Source organism: Solea solea, chromosome 11 (genome assembly GCF_958295425.1).
Source record: "Solea solea chromosome 11, fSolSol10.1, whole genome shotgun sequence".
NCBI lineage: Eukaryota > Metazoa > Chordata > Actinopteri > Pleuronectiformes > Soleidae > Solea > Solea solea.
In genome coordinates this window covers 24874443-24891622 of record NC_081144.1, presented here as the reverse complement: position 1 = coordinate 24891622, position 17180 = coordinate 24874443, and the positions used below count along the sequence as shown (strand labels likewise).

General features: G+C 46.1%; 1 protein-coding gene across 3 annotated transcripts in view; it reads right to left on the bottom strand.

Moving 5' to 3' along the window:
• Positions 1–5628: 5628 nt before the first annotated feature.
• Positions 5629–17180, bottom strand: part of LOC131469031 (IQ motif and SEC7 domain-containing protein 2-like) — a 58014-nt gene continuing 46462 nt past the window's right edge. For all 3 annotated transcript variants that reach the window (XM_058643858.1, XM_058643857.1, XM_058643856.1), the window contains exons 4-18: positions 16738–16905; positions 16474–16647; positions 15757–15852; positions 15047–15678; positions 13992–14924; positions 13257–13415; positions 12988–13110; positions 12739–12905; positions 12255–12394; positions 12025–12150; positions 11261–11360; positions 9316–9477; positions 8990–9217; positions 8351–8400; positions 5629–7913 (exon numbers count right to left, since the gene is read on the bottom strand). In XM_058643858.1, coding sequence (XP_058499841.1) covers positions 6687–7913; positions 8351–8400; positions 8990–9217; positions 9316–9477; positions 11261–11360; positions 12025–12150; positions 12255–12394; positions 12739–12905; positions 12988–13110; positions 13257–13415; positions 13992–14924; positions 15047–15678; positions 15757–15852; positions 16474–16647; positions 16738–16905 — 4485 coding nt within the window. In that variant the 3' untranslated portion in view covers positions 5629–6686. The remainder of the gene's footprint in view (positions 7914–8350; positions 8401–8989; positions 9218–9315; positions 9478–11260; positions 11361–12024; positions 12151–12254; positions 12395–12738; positions 12906–12987; positions 13111–13256; positions 13416–13991; positions 14925–15046; positions 15679–15756; positions 15853–16473; positions 16648–16737; positions 16906–17180) is intronic.

Sequence of the window (17180 nt, the reverse complement as noted above, 5' to 3'; positions counted from 1 at the left end):
ATATCCAGATTAGATCCAGATTATAAGATTATAAAACACTGAGTAATAAAAATAATACATTTTCAAAAAGTAGATTTAAAACTGAATTGTTATGATAAACTAAGTTTTTTGACCACTTTCTACGACCTCATGTTTGTCGCCATGGTTACTGTTGTTGTTTCAGACCCTCTTAACAGTGCGTTTGTGTGAAATCAGACAAACACAACAGGAGCCGCGTCTCCATCGACATGAACACATTTTTATCATTTTAAGAGCAAATAAATATTTCCAATTTTTTATACTCCACCCCCCCCCCCCCCCCCCGCCGTTAATCTCTGCAATTTCAAAAACAAAAACAAAAAAGTACAAGTAATATATATTTATATACACAGCTAAAATTTCCATACATAGTTTTTAAAATAATGTCGCCTCTGTTGACACATATTTGACACTGTACTCGTACAATTTTACATGAAGACTGTTCCAGTCTGTCTTTGCTCTACATTATAAACAAGAAACACCTCCATGTCCATCATGTCCATCATGTCCATGTATAAATACACAGAACACAGACAGGTCCTCACACGGGAACAGAAGATATTTTTAAACGTAATGAAACTACATCTGATTTTTTTTATATATTTTTTTTATAATCCCATCAGATGTGATTCTAATGCGTTTAAAAATAAAATAAAAGCTCTTGAGTTCCCAGTGTAAACAAAGCGTCTCCTGTTCTTCTCACACTTCTGTACATTCATGTTTGTAATACAGTTTCATTCAGTGCAGATACTGTAATAATAAATACATGCAAACTCATAGTGAGAGCAGACGCAGGCAGAGATCATTAACACAATCAAACTGAAAGAATTATTCAAAGGACCATAGGTGACTTTTTACATGTTCCCGTCTGTAGGTTTGCAAAATACTGTGAATTTTTCAAAAATGTGAAACTTTCCATGGGAATTAATGAGAAAATAAACAGGGAAATTTGTAAAAATGTCCATGTCGTGAAATTGAATATAGTCGTTATCTATAAATAATCAGATGTTGAATATTAATGATGTGACTTACTGCAGGGCTGCTGAGGCTACGCCCCCGTGATAATACTATGAGGTAGATATTTGATCTATGCTGTTAAACTGTTTAACTAGTTTAACTAGCACATCAACATGGACATAGCTGCTAAACCACATATGCTAAATATAACCTAGCTAGCGCCATTTCATTTAAGAGGCTAGCTTAGCATGGTGCCAGCTACCTTGAATATGTTGGTGTTTCTTTTGCCCCCTGCTGGAAGAATTTATACAACATCAGCTGTCAAATATTTTCAAGCTCCCTATATATAATATATATGTATGTGTATATATACATACACATACTGTATATATAAGCTATATGTGTGTGTATATATGAATATATATACAAATATATGTGTTTAAATGAATCTGCGTCATGTTTTTTTTTTATTGTCTGATTATGTTTATATTTGTATACGACACTGTTTCTACGAAAATTTCCCATTAAGTTCCCATGGAAAGTTTCTGGAAATGTACCAGTAATGTCCCGCCCCTGTTGCGATGATGACATCATTACTTCCACAAACCACACACACACACGGTTCTCAGCCCATGTTAATCCTCACACAGTATTTTGCAGCAGGATGGACTTCTGCTCAAATATTAACCAGCTTATTAACCAGCTGTTTGAACCTGGTGAGCGATTCAACATGGTCCAAAAATGAAAAATGTATTTAAATGAAATAGTGTCACTGGTTTACTGAAAACCAGGAAGTGACCAGTGCATAAAATCAATCACCAAAATAAGAAAAAGCAAAGGCTGTCATCGTTACAATTCTGCAGGTTTGTCTGAAGATGAAAAGGAAAGAGGAAGTGTTCTGATTCTGATAATCTCAAATCAATAAATATGTCTGATTTTCTTTTTTTCTGACTGTTTTTTATTTCCTGAGAAACTCATGAAAAACCTACAACTGATTTTAAATCTGCAGAATCTCAACTTTGACAAATAAACAAATAAATAAACAGAAAAAAAGACCGCAGTGGCCAGTGTGTGACACTAGAGTCATGTCAGGTGTAGACCACGCCCTTAAAACTTACATATTTGTTACTGAAGGTGTACGACCTGTTGCCAGTAGGTGGCGTCAATGTATCATCGTTGTGACTGGGCCGGAAGTGTGCTGCAATATTCCTGCAAACATCATTTTTTGCCCATGGTTGCCGTGGTAACCCACATACAGATGAAAGGAAGGTGAGGGGGCGGAGTCTGTTTGGGTGGAAGCCTGCTGTGTGTATGTGTGGTCGTGGGAACTGTAATGTACTGTAATTCCTGCTAAATGTATCGGATCGACCTAAAATTGGTAAGATCGCGATGTTCGCAGCTCCTGGTGTTGACAACGAGTTTGGTGAGTTTTCGTGCGCGATGAGGTCCTCAAATGCACGCGCAAAGAAGAAACTGTGATTACGAACTGTAGAGGGCAGCGTTGCTCCTCTTTGTGTACAGCCTTGGAAAACTTACTTGAAGAAGAAGAAGGTGATGGAAAGTGTGTGAGTTTCACTGCGACCAAATCACAAACTACAACAATATTTAAAGTGGAATGAATCGAAAACTAAAGTCTCTACAGGTCCTAATGTCCGTCCTTTAGCGGGACATTTAAAAAACAAACAGACTAACAAACGTTGTTATGGAGCTTCAGTGAAAATCTTATTGATTTTGGTTGCAAAATTTTGAGCGAGGTAGAAGATATTTATCTTATTTCACGTGTTTTACTGCGGGGTCACGTGACAGAGACCTGACAGCTCAACATGGTTGAATGGTTTCCATTGAAGATGATGATTTTAGATTAGGTTCAGACGTGAGTGTGTGTGTGTGTGTGTGTGTGTGTGTGTGTGTGTGTGAAAGTAATCAGTCTGTATTATTATTATTGTTGTGATTACTAAAACGGGAAATTCTTGATTTGTGTAGTAGAAAAAAAGAAGTAAATTCCTTTATAAAAAAATCACACTCATTAAAGCACATGACAAAATAAAAAAAAGAATGCTAAAAATACAAAACAGCCCAGGAGTACGTTATGTTAGTAGAAGCTCGTCACACAACAATATTGATAATAATATCAGTGTCACGCTCTGAAACAAAGAGGTTCTTCAGACTGGAAACAGCAGCGGATCCAGGACGCTTCCCTGAGGAACTCCGTCACCTGATCCACCAAAGCTATTTCCACTAAACCCAAACATAAATGTGACTTTTACAAAACATAGTTTTATTCTTTTCCAATGACAGGAACCCGAAAATATTCAAAAAAGCCTGAAGAACCTCAATGATTTATTTTTTTAGAGCGGACACTTTTCCACCGTTTCGACCGCGTGGAACGATTCGGTTTGGGTCAGTATTTTTTTTTTACAACCGCCGGAGTAAAATAGCACAGTTATCAAGCTCCGCCCACAACAGTCAGCTGTTGAATGTAAATATCCCATGAAAAAAAGAGTCCATTGTCGTCTGTTGTGTCGCGTTCCACGTTGTTTCTGAGTGGAAACTCGAGCCCGACGCAGGACTTTACCAAACCAGACCGAACCGAACCGTGACGGAAAAACACGGCATTTGTTAAGTCAAGCAAATTGTGAACCTGTTACAGATCGACGCTGTTGGCCCATTGAAAACAGAACACACTGTACAGTTAATATCTACAGTTTCAGTTCACTCAGAGCATCATCCAAAGAGTTCTGGACCTTTGTACCAGTTGTCCTGGGCCTCCTGACGTCAGCTGATGAACAGGGAAAAAGAAAAAAAAACATAGAGAGAAAATACATTTTTAAATCAGGCTTTAAATAATTAAAAATAAGAGCCAAAATTAAACGTAAACAATGGTTTCTCTTTGTTCTGTGTGACGACGAAATGACTCCGCCCTTCAGGAGGGCAGAGTCAGGTCCAGGTTCAGGTTCAGGTTCAGGTTCTGTTGTCGGAGGAGGATGGAGATGACAAACTCAGTCCTTCATCATGACAATCCAGGAAATGGCTTCATATTTGCTATTGTTTAAAAATACAATCAATCAATCAATCAACACGTTATTGATCCTGATGCTGAATTGTCGTTAGATTCCAAAGTTTTCACCTCGTTCTTTCACATCACAACACGTCGTTCATTGTAAAACCACGACAGATTTAAAACGCGCAAGGGAACTTAACGTATTCTACACGCAGCCACGGATCCGGAAAAACTCAAAATTTTAAATCACAAAAACTCAATTTTAGATCCACAATATTGTTCTTTTTCATGACAGTCATGCGGGGCTGGTGTGGGGGGCCGGGCCAATTCCAGCTGACACAGGGTGTGTTTTTAAATACCTGTAGGGGGCGCTAACACGAAATATATGTGATAATACATTTTATAGCAATAACCTTGAGCATCCTTACTGAAAACAACGACAGTGTTTGTGTTCTGCATTGTTGTTTTTGTCAGGATTCTGATTGGCTCGTCTGCCTCTATGCTTCCCGTTACGCTGCCACCTGTAGGTTTGGCCTGGTCATGGTTGCGCTTGAAGGTTTTTGTAGTGTACGATGTTATTACAAGATATATTATACAGGGAGAAATATGATTTTTTCTATAAATACGTGGCTGTGTGAGAATGGTCTTCTCACATCGTATCTTCTAATCTCCAGAGATTATTATTTGTTCTATAAAGTTGTTTTTCCTGATGATAATTCAACTTTAACTTCAGATCATTATTATTATTATTATCTCATAATTCCTCGTTAGCTGACGTTGTTTCCCGTCTTAACTCCTTCATTTACCCTGAAGTTTCACTCACGTTTGGCTCTTTGGCTTCGTCAGACGCCGACGAACCAGCGAGACAAATACTCTGTTTCCCAGAATGCACCCTGTTTCAGTACCTTTCAGCATAATCTCCCTCCCTGACACAAACACACACACCTATGAAGCGTGAAATAAACGTTTACGTCGTCACAGATTCAAGCTTCTGTTTCCAATAGAACCAGGAGAGGCGACCGTAAAGGGACATGTAATACATCTGCCTTCACAGGAGTAAATTATTGAGCAGATGATGTCACCACTTTAAAGTCCCAATCTGAAACGACAGCATAGCGCCTCCTCCTGCTCAAACCCTGTAATCGCAAACATTAAAAATAAGACATTTTGTAGTTATTTTTTTGTTACGATGGCTTATTTTGAAGTTTTAAAAAAGTTTAGAGTCCGTGTAGAAAGTAAAGTCTTTTCAGTGAGTCCACTAAAGCACTTTTTTTTTTTTTTGGAGGGGGAGGGGCAAATCAACGCTGGATTGGGGCTTTAAATGACGACAAACTCCCTCCCACTGCATATTTGAACCACACACTCACCGACACTCAGTAGATATTGCACAGGTCATGCAAAACCTGTCTAAGACACAGAAACTGCACCAAATCAAAACAAAGCACTCAGCGTCATCTCATGGCTTCTTTAAAGGGACAGTTCAGGTCATTTAAAGTGTGGTCACACTGTGAGTGAAAATTTTATTCTCTTAATGAAAGACTTAACTGATAAAATCTACATCAGGTTAAGTCTACGTCACACGTTCATGTCTTTGTCTCGCTGTTAGACAGACTTTTCCAACAGGAAACTGAAGTTTGTAAACCACTCACTCTCCCACACCAAAGTCCATGGAAAAAATCAGTGATTTTAACATCACAGCACACAGGAGTTATTGATCCACTGCTGCCTCCATCACTAAGTTCAAATGTCTTATTTTGTAAAATTCGGCATTAAAAATCCTTTGTTCAGATTGACCTCGGTGACACAAAGTGACCACACGAGGCAGCAGTAGACCAGCAGCTCCTGTGTCCCCGCGAGCGAAAATCACTGATTTTCTCTATGGGCTTTGGTGTGGGAGAGTGAGTGGTTTACAAACGTCAGTTTCCTGTTGGAAAAGTCTGTCTCACAATGAGATAAAGACATGAACATGTTCTTAAGACATCGTAGACTTAAACGTCACACGTCAGTGTTTGCTGACCCATCGTTTAACCACACTTGAAAATACCTGAACTATCCCTTTAATATCAACATCCAAAACAATGGTACGAGTGCTTTTTGTGCGAAAAACAAAGTGGTGCACTCGTGAGTTTTTTTTATCGTTTGTTTGTTAGTTTTTGGACAGTTTCCGTGAAAGGACTCACGGACGTTCCTTCAGCTAACCGAGTTAGCGCCAAGCGCTAACTGTTGTGTTAAATTCTCAGGCACTGATCCCTCCTTCTCGTCTCCTTCTCGTCTCCTTCTCGTCTCCTTCTTGTCTCTTTCTCGTCTCCTTCTCGTCTCCTTCTTGTCTTCGTCTGGTCCCCGAACCGTTTGTTCACGTCCGTGACTCACGTGTTCTTTCTCATCACAACACTCCGTCAAACTCGTCCCAGGACGAGGAGACGAGGACGTTTCCTTCACACAAGTGAATGAAAACGCCACGTTTCACGTTGTTGGTCAGTTTTTCCCCGACAAACATGGCGTGGGAGTTTTTACCTGCGGGGGAAGTGGATGTGGAAATAACACAGGCTGAGTAACTTCCTCTTTCCCTCTCTCAGAGCTCTCCTTCGAACCAGGCGGCCATTTTGGTACACTTGCATTTGCCCTCCTCCTCCAATCCCTCTCCCTCTCTTCTTCACTACCGCCCCCCGGTGGCTCGCAGCAGGATGGCAGACCACCGCTCTTTGCCTTCTTACACGACCGTGCTGATCCGGCTGACGGGCTTCGATTTGGGCCCGCCCCCTTGGCCTCCCCCCACTCCCGGATGCGGGGAGAGCGGGGCGGTAGAGGGGGGAGGCAATGGTGAGTGCGGAGGGGGAGGCGGGATGGAGGATAGGGGCGGATACTGAGGGCCGTAAGGCTGTGGGGGCGTCTGCGAGACGAGGCGCGCCGACGGTGTTTGTGGCGGCGGGGCGGCGAAGATGAAGTGCGTGGAGGGTGAGGCAGAGGGGGAGGGGCTGAGGGGGGAGTGTGTGTGCGCGACGTGGTTGTGAGAGTGTGTGTGAGCGTGGGGGTGAGGCTGAGAGTGCGAGATGGTTAGCGGAAGCTTGGCTCCGCCCCCTGGCCGTGCCGCCACCGTGGGGTGTGAGTGGTAGAGTCCGTGTGGAGTAGGGGTGAGGGGAGAGTGTGGGGACAGCGGAGGGGGCGAGGTGAACCCCAGGCCCGTGGTGTAGCGTGGATGAGGGGCGGGGCCATGCTGAATCCTCTGAGAGGGAGCGCAGCCGGGCGGCCCCTGTCGCTGCGGGGCGGAGAACCTGTGCGAGAGGGCGTGGTGGTGCGGAATGCTCTGCATGTGGTAACGGTGATGATGGTGGTACGGCGGTGGCGGCGGCGTCTGCTGCTGCTGGTGCCCAGAAACACTGACTCCGCCTCCTCCACTGTTGCCGTGACAATACTGGGCGTGAAGAGCCTGGAGTTTGGACGGAGCCCCGCCCGTACCTCCGCCCCCTCCAACTCCTCCCGAGTCCGACTGACCGAGGTTGACGGATGGGGAGGGGCATGGGGAAGGGGAGGAGGGGTGGGGGATGGGAGGTGCGGGGGCGGGGTAGTGGGGGGGTGATGATATCATCAGGGGACTCGGAGGACCCTGAGGAGTTGGTGATGTCATCATCAGGGGACCAGGAACCTTCCCTCTGCGGCTGCCGAAGAAATTCCCCGGCCGGACGCCGCCAGCTGGGCCGCCCGCCATCCCGCCTGCGCCCCCAGCCCCTCCCCCGCTCACGAGAGGGGAGCTGTTGACCCCCACCACCTGGTTGTGACAGAGCCCCGGCCCACCCCCCACCCCTGTACCGGGGCTCTGAGTAGGGCGGTGTGGCCGGTAAGCTGCTGGAGATGAAGGCACCATCATGGGGCTGTAGGAGAGACCTCCAGCAGGCAGGGGGCGCTGCTGGTGTGGTCGTGGGCTGCTAATGATGGAACCCTGAGGAATAGAAGAGGAGTTTGATGAAAGAAAGAAAAATGTAAGATAATGAAACACATGAGCTGCTGTTCCTCTGCTGCCTCGTGTGGTCACTCTGTGTCACTGACGTCAATCGGAACAAAGGATTTCAAACAGAATTTGAACTCAGTGATGAAGGCAGCAGTGGATCAACAACACCTGTGCTGTGATGTTAAAATCTCGATGAGGTTTGGTGTGGGAGAAAAAGCGGTTTACAGAGCAACACTAAGCTCACTTTCCTGCGTCTCAGCAGCAGGTGGCGCTCACAGTGCAGTCAGCACTCAGTCGCTCAGTGTAACCTAATCAAAGCTTAAAATGTCACGATTCAACAGACTGACCAAACAAACACATGCAGTGAGTCAGCAGGGGGCGCCACATGGTGTCAGGGAGGGCTCAACTCCACCCACCCCCACACTTACTTCAATGGTACTGTCCAGTGATCCCACGCTGTTCCGACGACCTCGCTTCCCTGTGACACAATCACAACAAACATGAGTTCAACATGAAACTGTTACAATATCATTCAACAACAAACATGTGGTTTTATTGTCATTAACATTTGTAATACGCCATAATATTATTGTTAAATAAATATCAAACATACTCATTGTATAGTAAGTATTTGTGACTAAAAGGAATGATGAATATGAGGATGTTAACCACTTCACAAAATAAAATCTGTCAGTTTGAGTCAGAACACGTCTTTATCTCACTCACTGGACGTTGGTGTGGGAGAGTTCAGTCTAACAGTGACATAAAGACGTGATATCAATATAAGATCATACATTAAAATCAGTTTTCACTGAAGTCATAAAAAAAGGCTGAACTCTCCCTTTAACAGTAAAAAAAATCTTATTTCACTAGAATTTTCTGAAAATGACCAACTGATTTTGGGCAGTAGTTGCAATTCCTGTTAACGTCCTGCAGGTGGAGATGGAACACAGAGAATCACAGCATGACACTGGAATGCCATCTCAGTGATCCTCGTTCTGTCTGTTTCACCTGCTGAGCATGTCTGTTGTGATTTAACACCTGTGACCTCTGACCTCACCGCTCACCTGTCTCTGACAGGTCCCTCAGGGAGGAGCTGAGCGCCGTGCGCTTCAGTCCGTCCACTGAAGCGTACGTGTCGTCGAGGCTCGGCCGACCCAGGGTGCCGTTCAGCACCTCGCTCTTTGCGGGCCCGCCACCCATGATGGCCCCGCCCACCGCGATGCCGCCGCCTCCCGGTCCTCCCCCCGCCAACACGCCAGGACGCATGACACCCTTCTGCTTCTCAAGCTCCGCTGGAGGGAGAGACGCAGCGATGGAGAGGATTTTAATCGAGTTTTGACTTCAGCTGAATGTCTTTTATTAAAAAGCTGTTTTTATTGTTCACACTCACACTCCACCCTGTACTTCTCCATCTCCTGGACTTCTGCGATGCTCTCTCGGAGGTCGGAGGTGAAGCGTGCTCGGTCCTGTTGACTTGGAGCCGTGAAAACGATCAGCACTTTCCTCTCTCCGCCGGGATTCGAAGATGTCAGTCTGATGCCGTGAGGGTAGTCTGAAAAAAAGTGAGTGGTCATGAGTCTCGGTCCTCAAGAGTAGCCAATGTAAACATACATACACACACACACACACACACACTCCATAAGGACTACTGGTCCTGACAAGGTCAGTGTTTATGACATGAAAGGTCCTCAAGAGGTAACAAGTACAAAACAACACACACAAACACACACAATGTATCACATTATGTCCTTATTGTCAAATTTAACTTATTGATATTATAAATGTAACAATAACTCTTTTAAGAAGGAACTGTAGGCAAAAGTCATATAGGGAGAGCATCTGCCATCTAGTGACTCTTTCTGGTAACTGCAGAGATGATGAGATACAATTTCCTTGAAGAGTAAAGATCCTAAAAGTCTTACCATCAGATGTCACAAATTATTACATAGTAGCCTCACGTGATAAAATCTGTGTAAGTCTACGATATCTACATCACATGTTCTCGTCTTTATGTCACTGTGAGACAGACTTTTCCAACAGGAAACTGAAGTTTGTAAACCACTCACTCTCCCACACCAAACCTCATAGAGAAAATCAGTGATTTTAACATCACAGCACACAGGAGCTGCTGGTGAGTGCTTTACAAACTTCAGTTTCCTGTTGGAAAAGTACAGAACATAAACAGGATTGAAGTGACCGAGTATGGAGGAGCAGCTGTGAGGTGCATTCAAGGAACACCGCAACTTTCATCAACAAATCACTGCACTAGTAATTAACTCGCCATCAGCTCATTAAAAAAAGTGTGGAAATACATGAAATTTGTCGCACTAATAAATGAATGCCAATGGCAACTGACAAATTGCATTATTTTCAATATCATAAATATTGTTACTGCACGTTATCCTGGAAAAATGTGATGTAATTTTAAGCCTGGATCGCCCACCTTTAATATTCACACAGATACATATAGGTGCATCCACCCCCCCCCACACACACACACACACACACACACACAGTGACTGTGCTGATGAATCATATGGGACAATCTGTCCTGGTCACAGTCATCATCACAGTCTGCCAAGTCGTGTTCAGCTGCACCTGCAGAAGCAGAACTGTCAGCAACAACAACAACAACAACTGAACAACACAACACAACACAACACAACAGCGTCACTTCAGCTCATGTTCACACATGACTTTAAACTTCTTTATTTTATTAGTTTGCCGTCAAACAACCTCTTAGCTCGTTCATGATAAGCAGTGTTGTAATGGAACAAAGTACAATTACTTTGTTACTGTACTTCAGTACAACACTCGCATATCTGTGCTTTACTTCTTGTTATTTATATTTACTTTCACTCCACAACATTTCCTCTAAATCTCCTTGTTATTACCACATAAAATCAGAGAAAGAAGAGTTGGTATTATGGTCTGTATTTATATAGAGCTTTTCTAGTCTGGATGAGCTGCTTTACACTACACTTTTCACCCATTCAAACATCTTTCACCCACATTCACACATTCACATACGTTAACATGGGCTTAAGTGTCTTTGCTCAGGGACTCATACTCGAGCAGAGCCAGGAATTGAACCAACAACTTTCCAGTTGAAAGACAACTCACTCACTCACTCACTCACACAGCATGTGTGTGTGTGTCTGCTGCCTGTGGTGTAAAAATAGATAGATGAGCGGGAGAAGAGAAATAAAAAAATTAAATTAATAGAAGATGAGACAGATGGAGAGAGCAGATGGACGAGAGGAGATAAATGAAGAGAGAGAGAGAGAGAGAGAGAGAGAGAGAGAGAGAGAGAGAGAGAGAGAGAGAGTACTTACAGGTGTTCTGGAAGGTGTGGACCTGCATGTCCACCAGGGGGAAGGATTGTCTGAAACTGTACGTTACTGAAGACTTCTTCTTCTGGAAGATCTTTGTCACCTGAGGAAGAGGAGGAGGAGACAAAAGAGGAGATGAAGCTTGATGACGTCCATGTTTTTGCCTTTCTTTCTTTACATTTAAAGGTGTGAAAACCTCGGGTGGTTATTTTTAAATCTCTGCCCCATTTTCTTGTCAAGTCCATTTTTATTTATATCATCATCTCAGTTTGAGCTCCACGTCGTTTTCCATGACGTCAACTTCTCCCAAAGTTCTTCACTTAAATGAATATGGATTCACGCTGTTGTTTTGACCTTAATATGACCTTGATGTTTGTAAACCACTCACTCTCCCACACCAAACCTCATAGAGAAAATCAGTGTTTTTAACATCACAGGAGACAGGAGTTGTTGATCCACTGCTGCCTCCATCACTAAGTTCAAATGTCTTATTTTCACTTCAGTGTTTGAAATCCTTGTTTCAGATTGACCTCAGTGACATAAAGTGACCACAAGAGGCAGCAGAGGACCAGCAGCTCCTGTGTACCCGTGAGCTTAAATCACTGATTTTCTCTATGAGGTTTGGTGTGGGAGAGTGAGTGGTTTACAAACTTCAGTTTCCTGTTGGTCTGTCTCACATGAACGTGAACATGTGACGTAGATATCGTAGACTTAAAATTAGTTTATGAACACAGACTCTTTGTTGTGAGCGTGTGTTGCTTTTTTACCATCAGAAGGTCGTTGAACAGAAACACCTCCCTCTGGTGGACGCTGCTCCTCTGAGCTCGGTTTGGATCTGGAACCTCGAATAACTGACAGCAGCAGACGAGTCTGCGGTGAGGCAGCGAGAGCACCTATACACACACACACACACACACAGTAACATGTTGGTTTTACAAACAGCTACAGTTACTCATAGAAGTGCTGTCTTTTTAAAAATTTAATATAAATTAATTACCGGCTTCTTGCCGACCACCATCCTCTCCACCGCCTGAACCTGAGACACGTGATCATCGTTGGTCCTCAGCTCCCACTTCTGGATTCTTCCGTAAATGGACACCAGCAGGTCTCTGGGAATGTCCTGACCGTTATCAACACCTGAAGAAAGATTGACTGACTGGTTAACTGGTTGGTTGGTTGGTTGGTTGACTGACTGACTGGTTAACCAACCAACCAGTTAACCAGTCACTGACTGACTGGTTAACTGGTTGGTTTGCTGGTTGGTTGGTTGATTGATTGATTGGTTGGTTGATTGGTTGGTTGATTGACTGACTGGTTAACCAACCGACCGGTTAACCAGTCACTGACTGACTGCTTAATTTGTTGATTGATTGATAGATAGATAGATAGATAGATAGATAGATAGATAGATAGATAGATAGATAGATAGATAGATAGATAGATAGATAGATCGATCGATCGAATAATAATGGACTGCTGACCTCGCAGGTTCTTGATGAAGTCCTCCAGCTTCATCTTCCTCTCCGGCTTCACGTTGGGGCTGTACATGTCCGTGTTGAGGAGGATGATGGCAAAGGCCAAGATGAAGATGGTGTCTGGATTCTGGAACTGCCGGATCAGCACCGGGTTACAAACACAGTACCTCTGACTACAGACAGAGAGAGAGAAGAAAGAGTGAATGAAGAAAAGATCACAGACTGGACTGACGAGTCTGAATCTCCACCGGTCACCTGAAGGCCTCCACCAGCCGCTCTACCCGCTGAGCTTCACCCTGAACTTTGATCTGAGCCTGGAACTTCCTCAGCGCGTCGTCAAGATCCATCCCAGAGAAATCCATCTCATCCAGGACGCAGCTACAGACAAGAGAGAGAGAGAGAGAGAGAGAGGAAATCAACTACAACTGCTCCAATTTAAGCTCCTGTCAGTTTACAGCTGCTTCATCTTCTCTCCTCCTGAGAACATAACTCAGACTGAGGTCATGTGACGGCCTTGTACTTACTCCAGCACGTCCTTGTTGAACTGCTGCCGACTGCCCAGGAACTCCCCGATCATCTGCCTGCTCAGTCCTTTCCTCTCCAAGATGAACCTGGCGATACCGACTGGTGTGTCCGACACAAAACCTCTCTCGATCAGGTACTGGATCCCCTTCTCTGGCTTCCTGGAGCCAAAACAGAACCGCTTTGATTTTTTTTCAACAGTTTCATCGTGTTGTTTCATTTCACTCCCAGGGGAGCTTACGCTGACTGAGCAGGGGGTGGGTTTTCTCCGGGATCTCCGGATTCCTCCCACAGTCCAAAGACATGCAGATTTGGGGATTAGGCAAATTGGACATTCTAAATTGAACGTAGGTGTGAGAGTGGATGGTTGTTTGTCTCTATATGTGTCCCTGTGATGTACCGGTGATCTGTCCAGGGTGTACCCCGCCTATAGCCAGCCCTATGCCAGCTGAGATTGGCACAGCATCCCCACACCCCCACAACCCATGTGGATAAAGGATAAAGTGGTAGAAGAGGAATGGATGAATGGGTCTTTAGTCATATGAGAGTTCTTGGCGTGTCTACCAATATCTGATAATACATTTTAAAACAAATATCGACCAATACTGATATTCTGCTCGGCTTTATTGCCTTTATTGGACAGGACAACGTATCTTGAGGGAGAGGAGGGGAGACATACCCTCCCAGATCACTGCAGGAGGCCTTGACCCATGGATCAGCTCTTCTAACTGACTTACTTGTTGAAGAGGTTGAGTCCGATGCGGTACTGCCGCCGCTGCACCACGTCGTTGTTGAAGGCGGGCGAGTCCCAGCTGTGCCGGCTCTCTCTCTGATAGGTCTGCTTCCCCAGCGTGGCTCCTCCCATTGGCTCGCGCAGGCTGTCGCGCGACGATGAGCCAGAGCTGCAGTTGTTGACGGTGGTGTCATCGTTGGAGTTGGTGGTGGTGGAGTTGACGCTCTCATTGTCTCCATCTGAGCAGAGCAGGTGGTGGTGGTGGTGGTGGAGGTGCTGGTGGTGGGCGAGGTGCTGCTGCTGCTGCTGCTGAAGGGCCTCCATGTTGTGCAGAGCCAGAGACGAGGAGGACGACAGTGGCGAGGGCGTGAGTGAAGGTGGCAGGGGTGAGAGAGGTGTGAGCGGTGGCACGGGTGAGGGCAGAGGAGAAGAGGGGGGTTCTGGGTAAGAGTGTGGCAGGTGGTGGTGTTGGTGGTGCAGGTGGTGGTAGTGGTGCTGGGCGAAGTGGTGTGGGTGCTGGATGTACGGGACGCCGGGGTGTCCGTGGTGCATGTGCATGATGTGTGGCTGGCTGTACTGTGGGTGATGGTGGAGGATGGTGGGGAGGTGGGGGATGGGTGAGGGGTGAGTGTGTGGGTGAGGGTGTTGGTGTTGGAGCGGGTGTGAGGGCAGGGTCCGTGCGGAGGGGATTGGCAGGGGGACGTTGGCGGGGCTGCGTGTTTGTCCCTGCGCTGTGGCGACCGAGCGGCCGTTTGGTTTGTGTTTGATGGTTCCTTGAGGTGAGTCGGCCTCGCTGCTCCCTCCCTCACCTCCTCCTCTTTCATCGTCTTCACTCTCACCCTCACCTTCTCCCGTCATGTCCTCTCTCTCTCCTCCATGCTCGACTCCTGACGGCTCCTGCTCATAAACCAGGCGTCCGATAGAGCCTCGCTCTGACCTGCACATGTAAACAATAACGTTACACAACAGTTCACATTTAAATTTGTGTTAGCTACTGAACTGTTTTTACTGTCCCTTTAAACAAGACTGTCAATGATGACACGACTGTTTTATCCTCACCTGTCACTCATGTCCACTGAGCTGTCACTGGGCGGTTCGATGGTGAGGACGGGGAGGTGACCTCCGCCCCCTCCTCCACCCCCCGCCCTCCCTCTGTACTCCCCCCGACACTCAGTACAGGGCGTGCTGCTCCTCCGGCTGGCGTTGCTGCCTCCCTCCGTCTCCCTGCTGTCCTCTCTAACCCCTCCTCCCCCTCCTCCCCCTCCCCCCCCTCCCCAGTACTCCGTGTCGGAGCTCGAGGCGGGGCGGGACAGTGGCGAGGACGGCGGGCGGGAGAGCGGTGAAGACGGGAGACAGCCCTCGTCCATGTAGAGGGTGACGTCACTGAAGGAGGTGGCGGTGCTGTCCTCGTGTCTGCTCACACCTCCGCCCACAACTCCTCCCCCGACTCCTCCCATCCGGCCTGCGGAGCGTCGGGAGGACGCGCTGGTGTTGCGCCACGCGCACTGCCTGTAGTCTTCCTCCTCGTCTTCCTCCTCGTCCTCCTCCTCTTCTTCTTCCTCCTCCTCCTCCTCGTCCCCCTCGTCCTCGTCGTCCTCGTCGTCCTCACCTTCTCCGCCTGCTTCCTGTGAGTCCTCTCGTCCAGACTGACAGGTGAGGGAGTCGTCCATGGAGTCGGCCAAAGACTTGACCTGTCCACCACAAACACAGAGACGTGAGCTGAAATAAAGTTCATTTCTGAGCCGCAGCAGTGACACACGTTTGTTTACCTGCTTATTAAAGGAGTCATCCATGTCTCCTGCGTCCTCAGAAACCTGCTGACCTGCTAACCCTTGACACTGTGGCGGACGCTCATCAAATGAGTACTGGAGCCAACAAAACACACACACAAACAAGTCAAGTCCTGTAGGGAGGGCATCTGCCATCTAGTGACTCTTTTTGGTAACTGCAAGGATGATGAGATACCATTTTTAGCTCACAACAGAAACAATTGTTGAAGAATAAAGATCCTAAAAGTCTGACCATAAGATGTCACAAATTCTTTTACAGTAGCCTCTTAACAAAAAAAACTCTCCCACACCAAATCCCATAGAGAAAATCTGTGATTTTAGCTCGCTGGGACACAGGAGCTGCAGTGATGGAGGCAGCATTGGATCAACAACTCCTGTGTGCTGTGACGATGGGGTGGGGGAGCTCTGTGGTTAAGATCAGTACAGCAGAAGACATCATGATCACAAGTTCACCTCCACCCCTGGCAGGTTGTACTCAATTCCCTTGTAAGACGCTTTGGATAAAAGTGTCTGCTAAATGACATGTAATGTAATGTTAAAATCACTGATTTTCTCTATGGACTTTGGTGTGGGAGAGTGAGTTGTTTACAAACTTCAGTTTCCTGTAGGAAAAGTCTGTCTAACAGTGAGATGTGTGACATATATATCGTAAACTGACTGAGTCTTTTGTGTGTGTGTGTGTGTGTGTGTGTATACCTGCATCCTCATGTTGGACAGGATGATGCGTCGGGTCATCCTGCTCTCGGAGGCGGAGCTGCGAAGCCTCTCAAAGTTCTTGTTCATGCGGTACTGTCTGAACGCGGTCTGGATCGTCCTCGCCGCCCGCCGCGACACAAACGGGCCACCGTACTTCCTCTCCAGCATCTCCACCTGTCAGACATCAGACAGAACCTTTTTATTTGTACAATCATAGAGGAAGAGGAAACTGTTTTCTTTCTATGCAGGTGTGTGGCGCTGTACCTTCTTGTCCTGAAGGTCTGTAGAGAGCTCATAGCTATCAGATAGAGCTTTGCAGCGTTTGCTCTCCTCCTCCTCTTGCTTGCGGAGCGCCAGGCTGGCCGGCTGATGTCGACTGCGCTGAGCCCAGGCGAGGCTGGCCGGGCTGGGGGGAGAGATGGGAGAGCTGCCCTGAGGAGAAAGAGAGAGTAATTTAGCCTTAATCTCAGGAGATGGATAAATGTACACTTTCACATCTGGACACCAATGAGGACACAGCAGATTTTAGACACAGAAAAAAACATTTAAATGATATAATCTACGTCGGTTTAAGTCTATGATATTTACGTCACATGTTCACATCTTTATCTCACTGTTAGACAGACTTTTCTGAAGTTTGTAAACCACTCACTCTCCCACAACAAACCCCATAGAGAAAATCAGTGATTTTAACATCACAGCACACA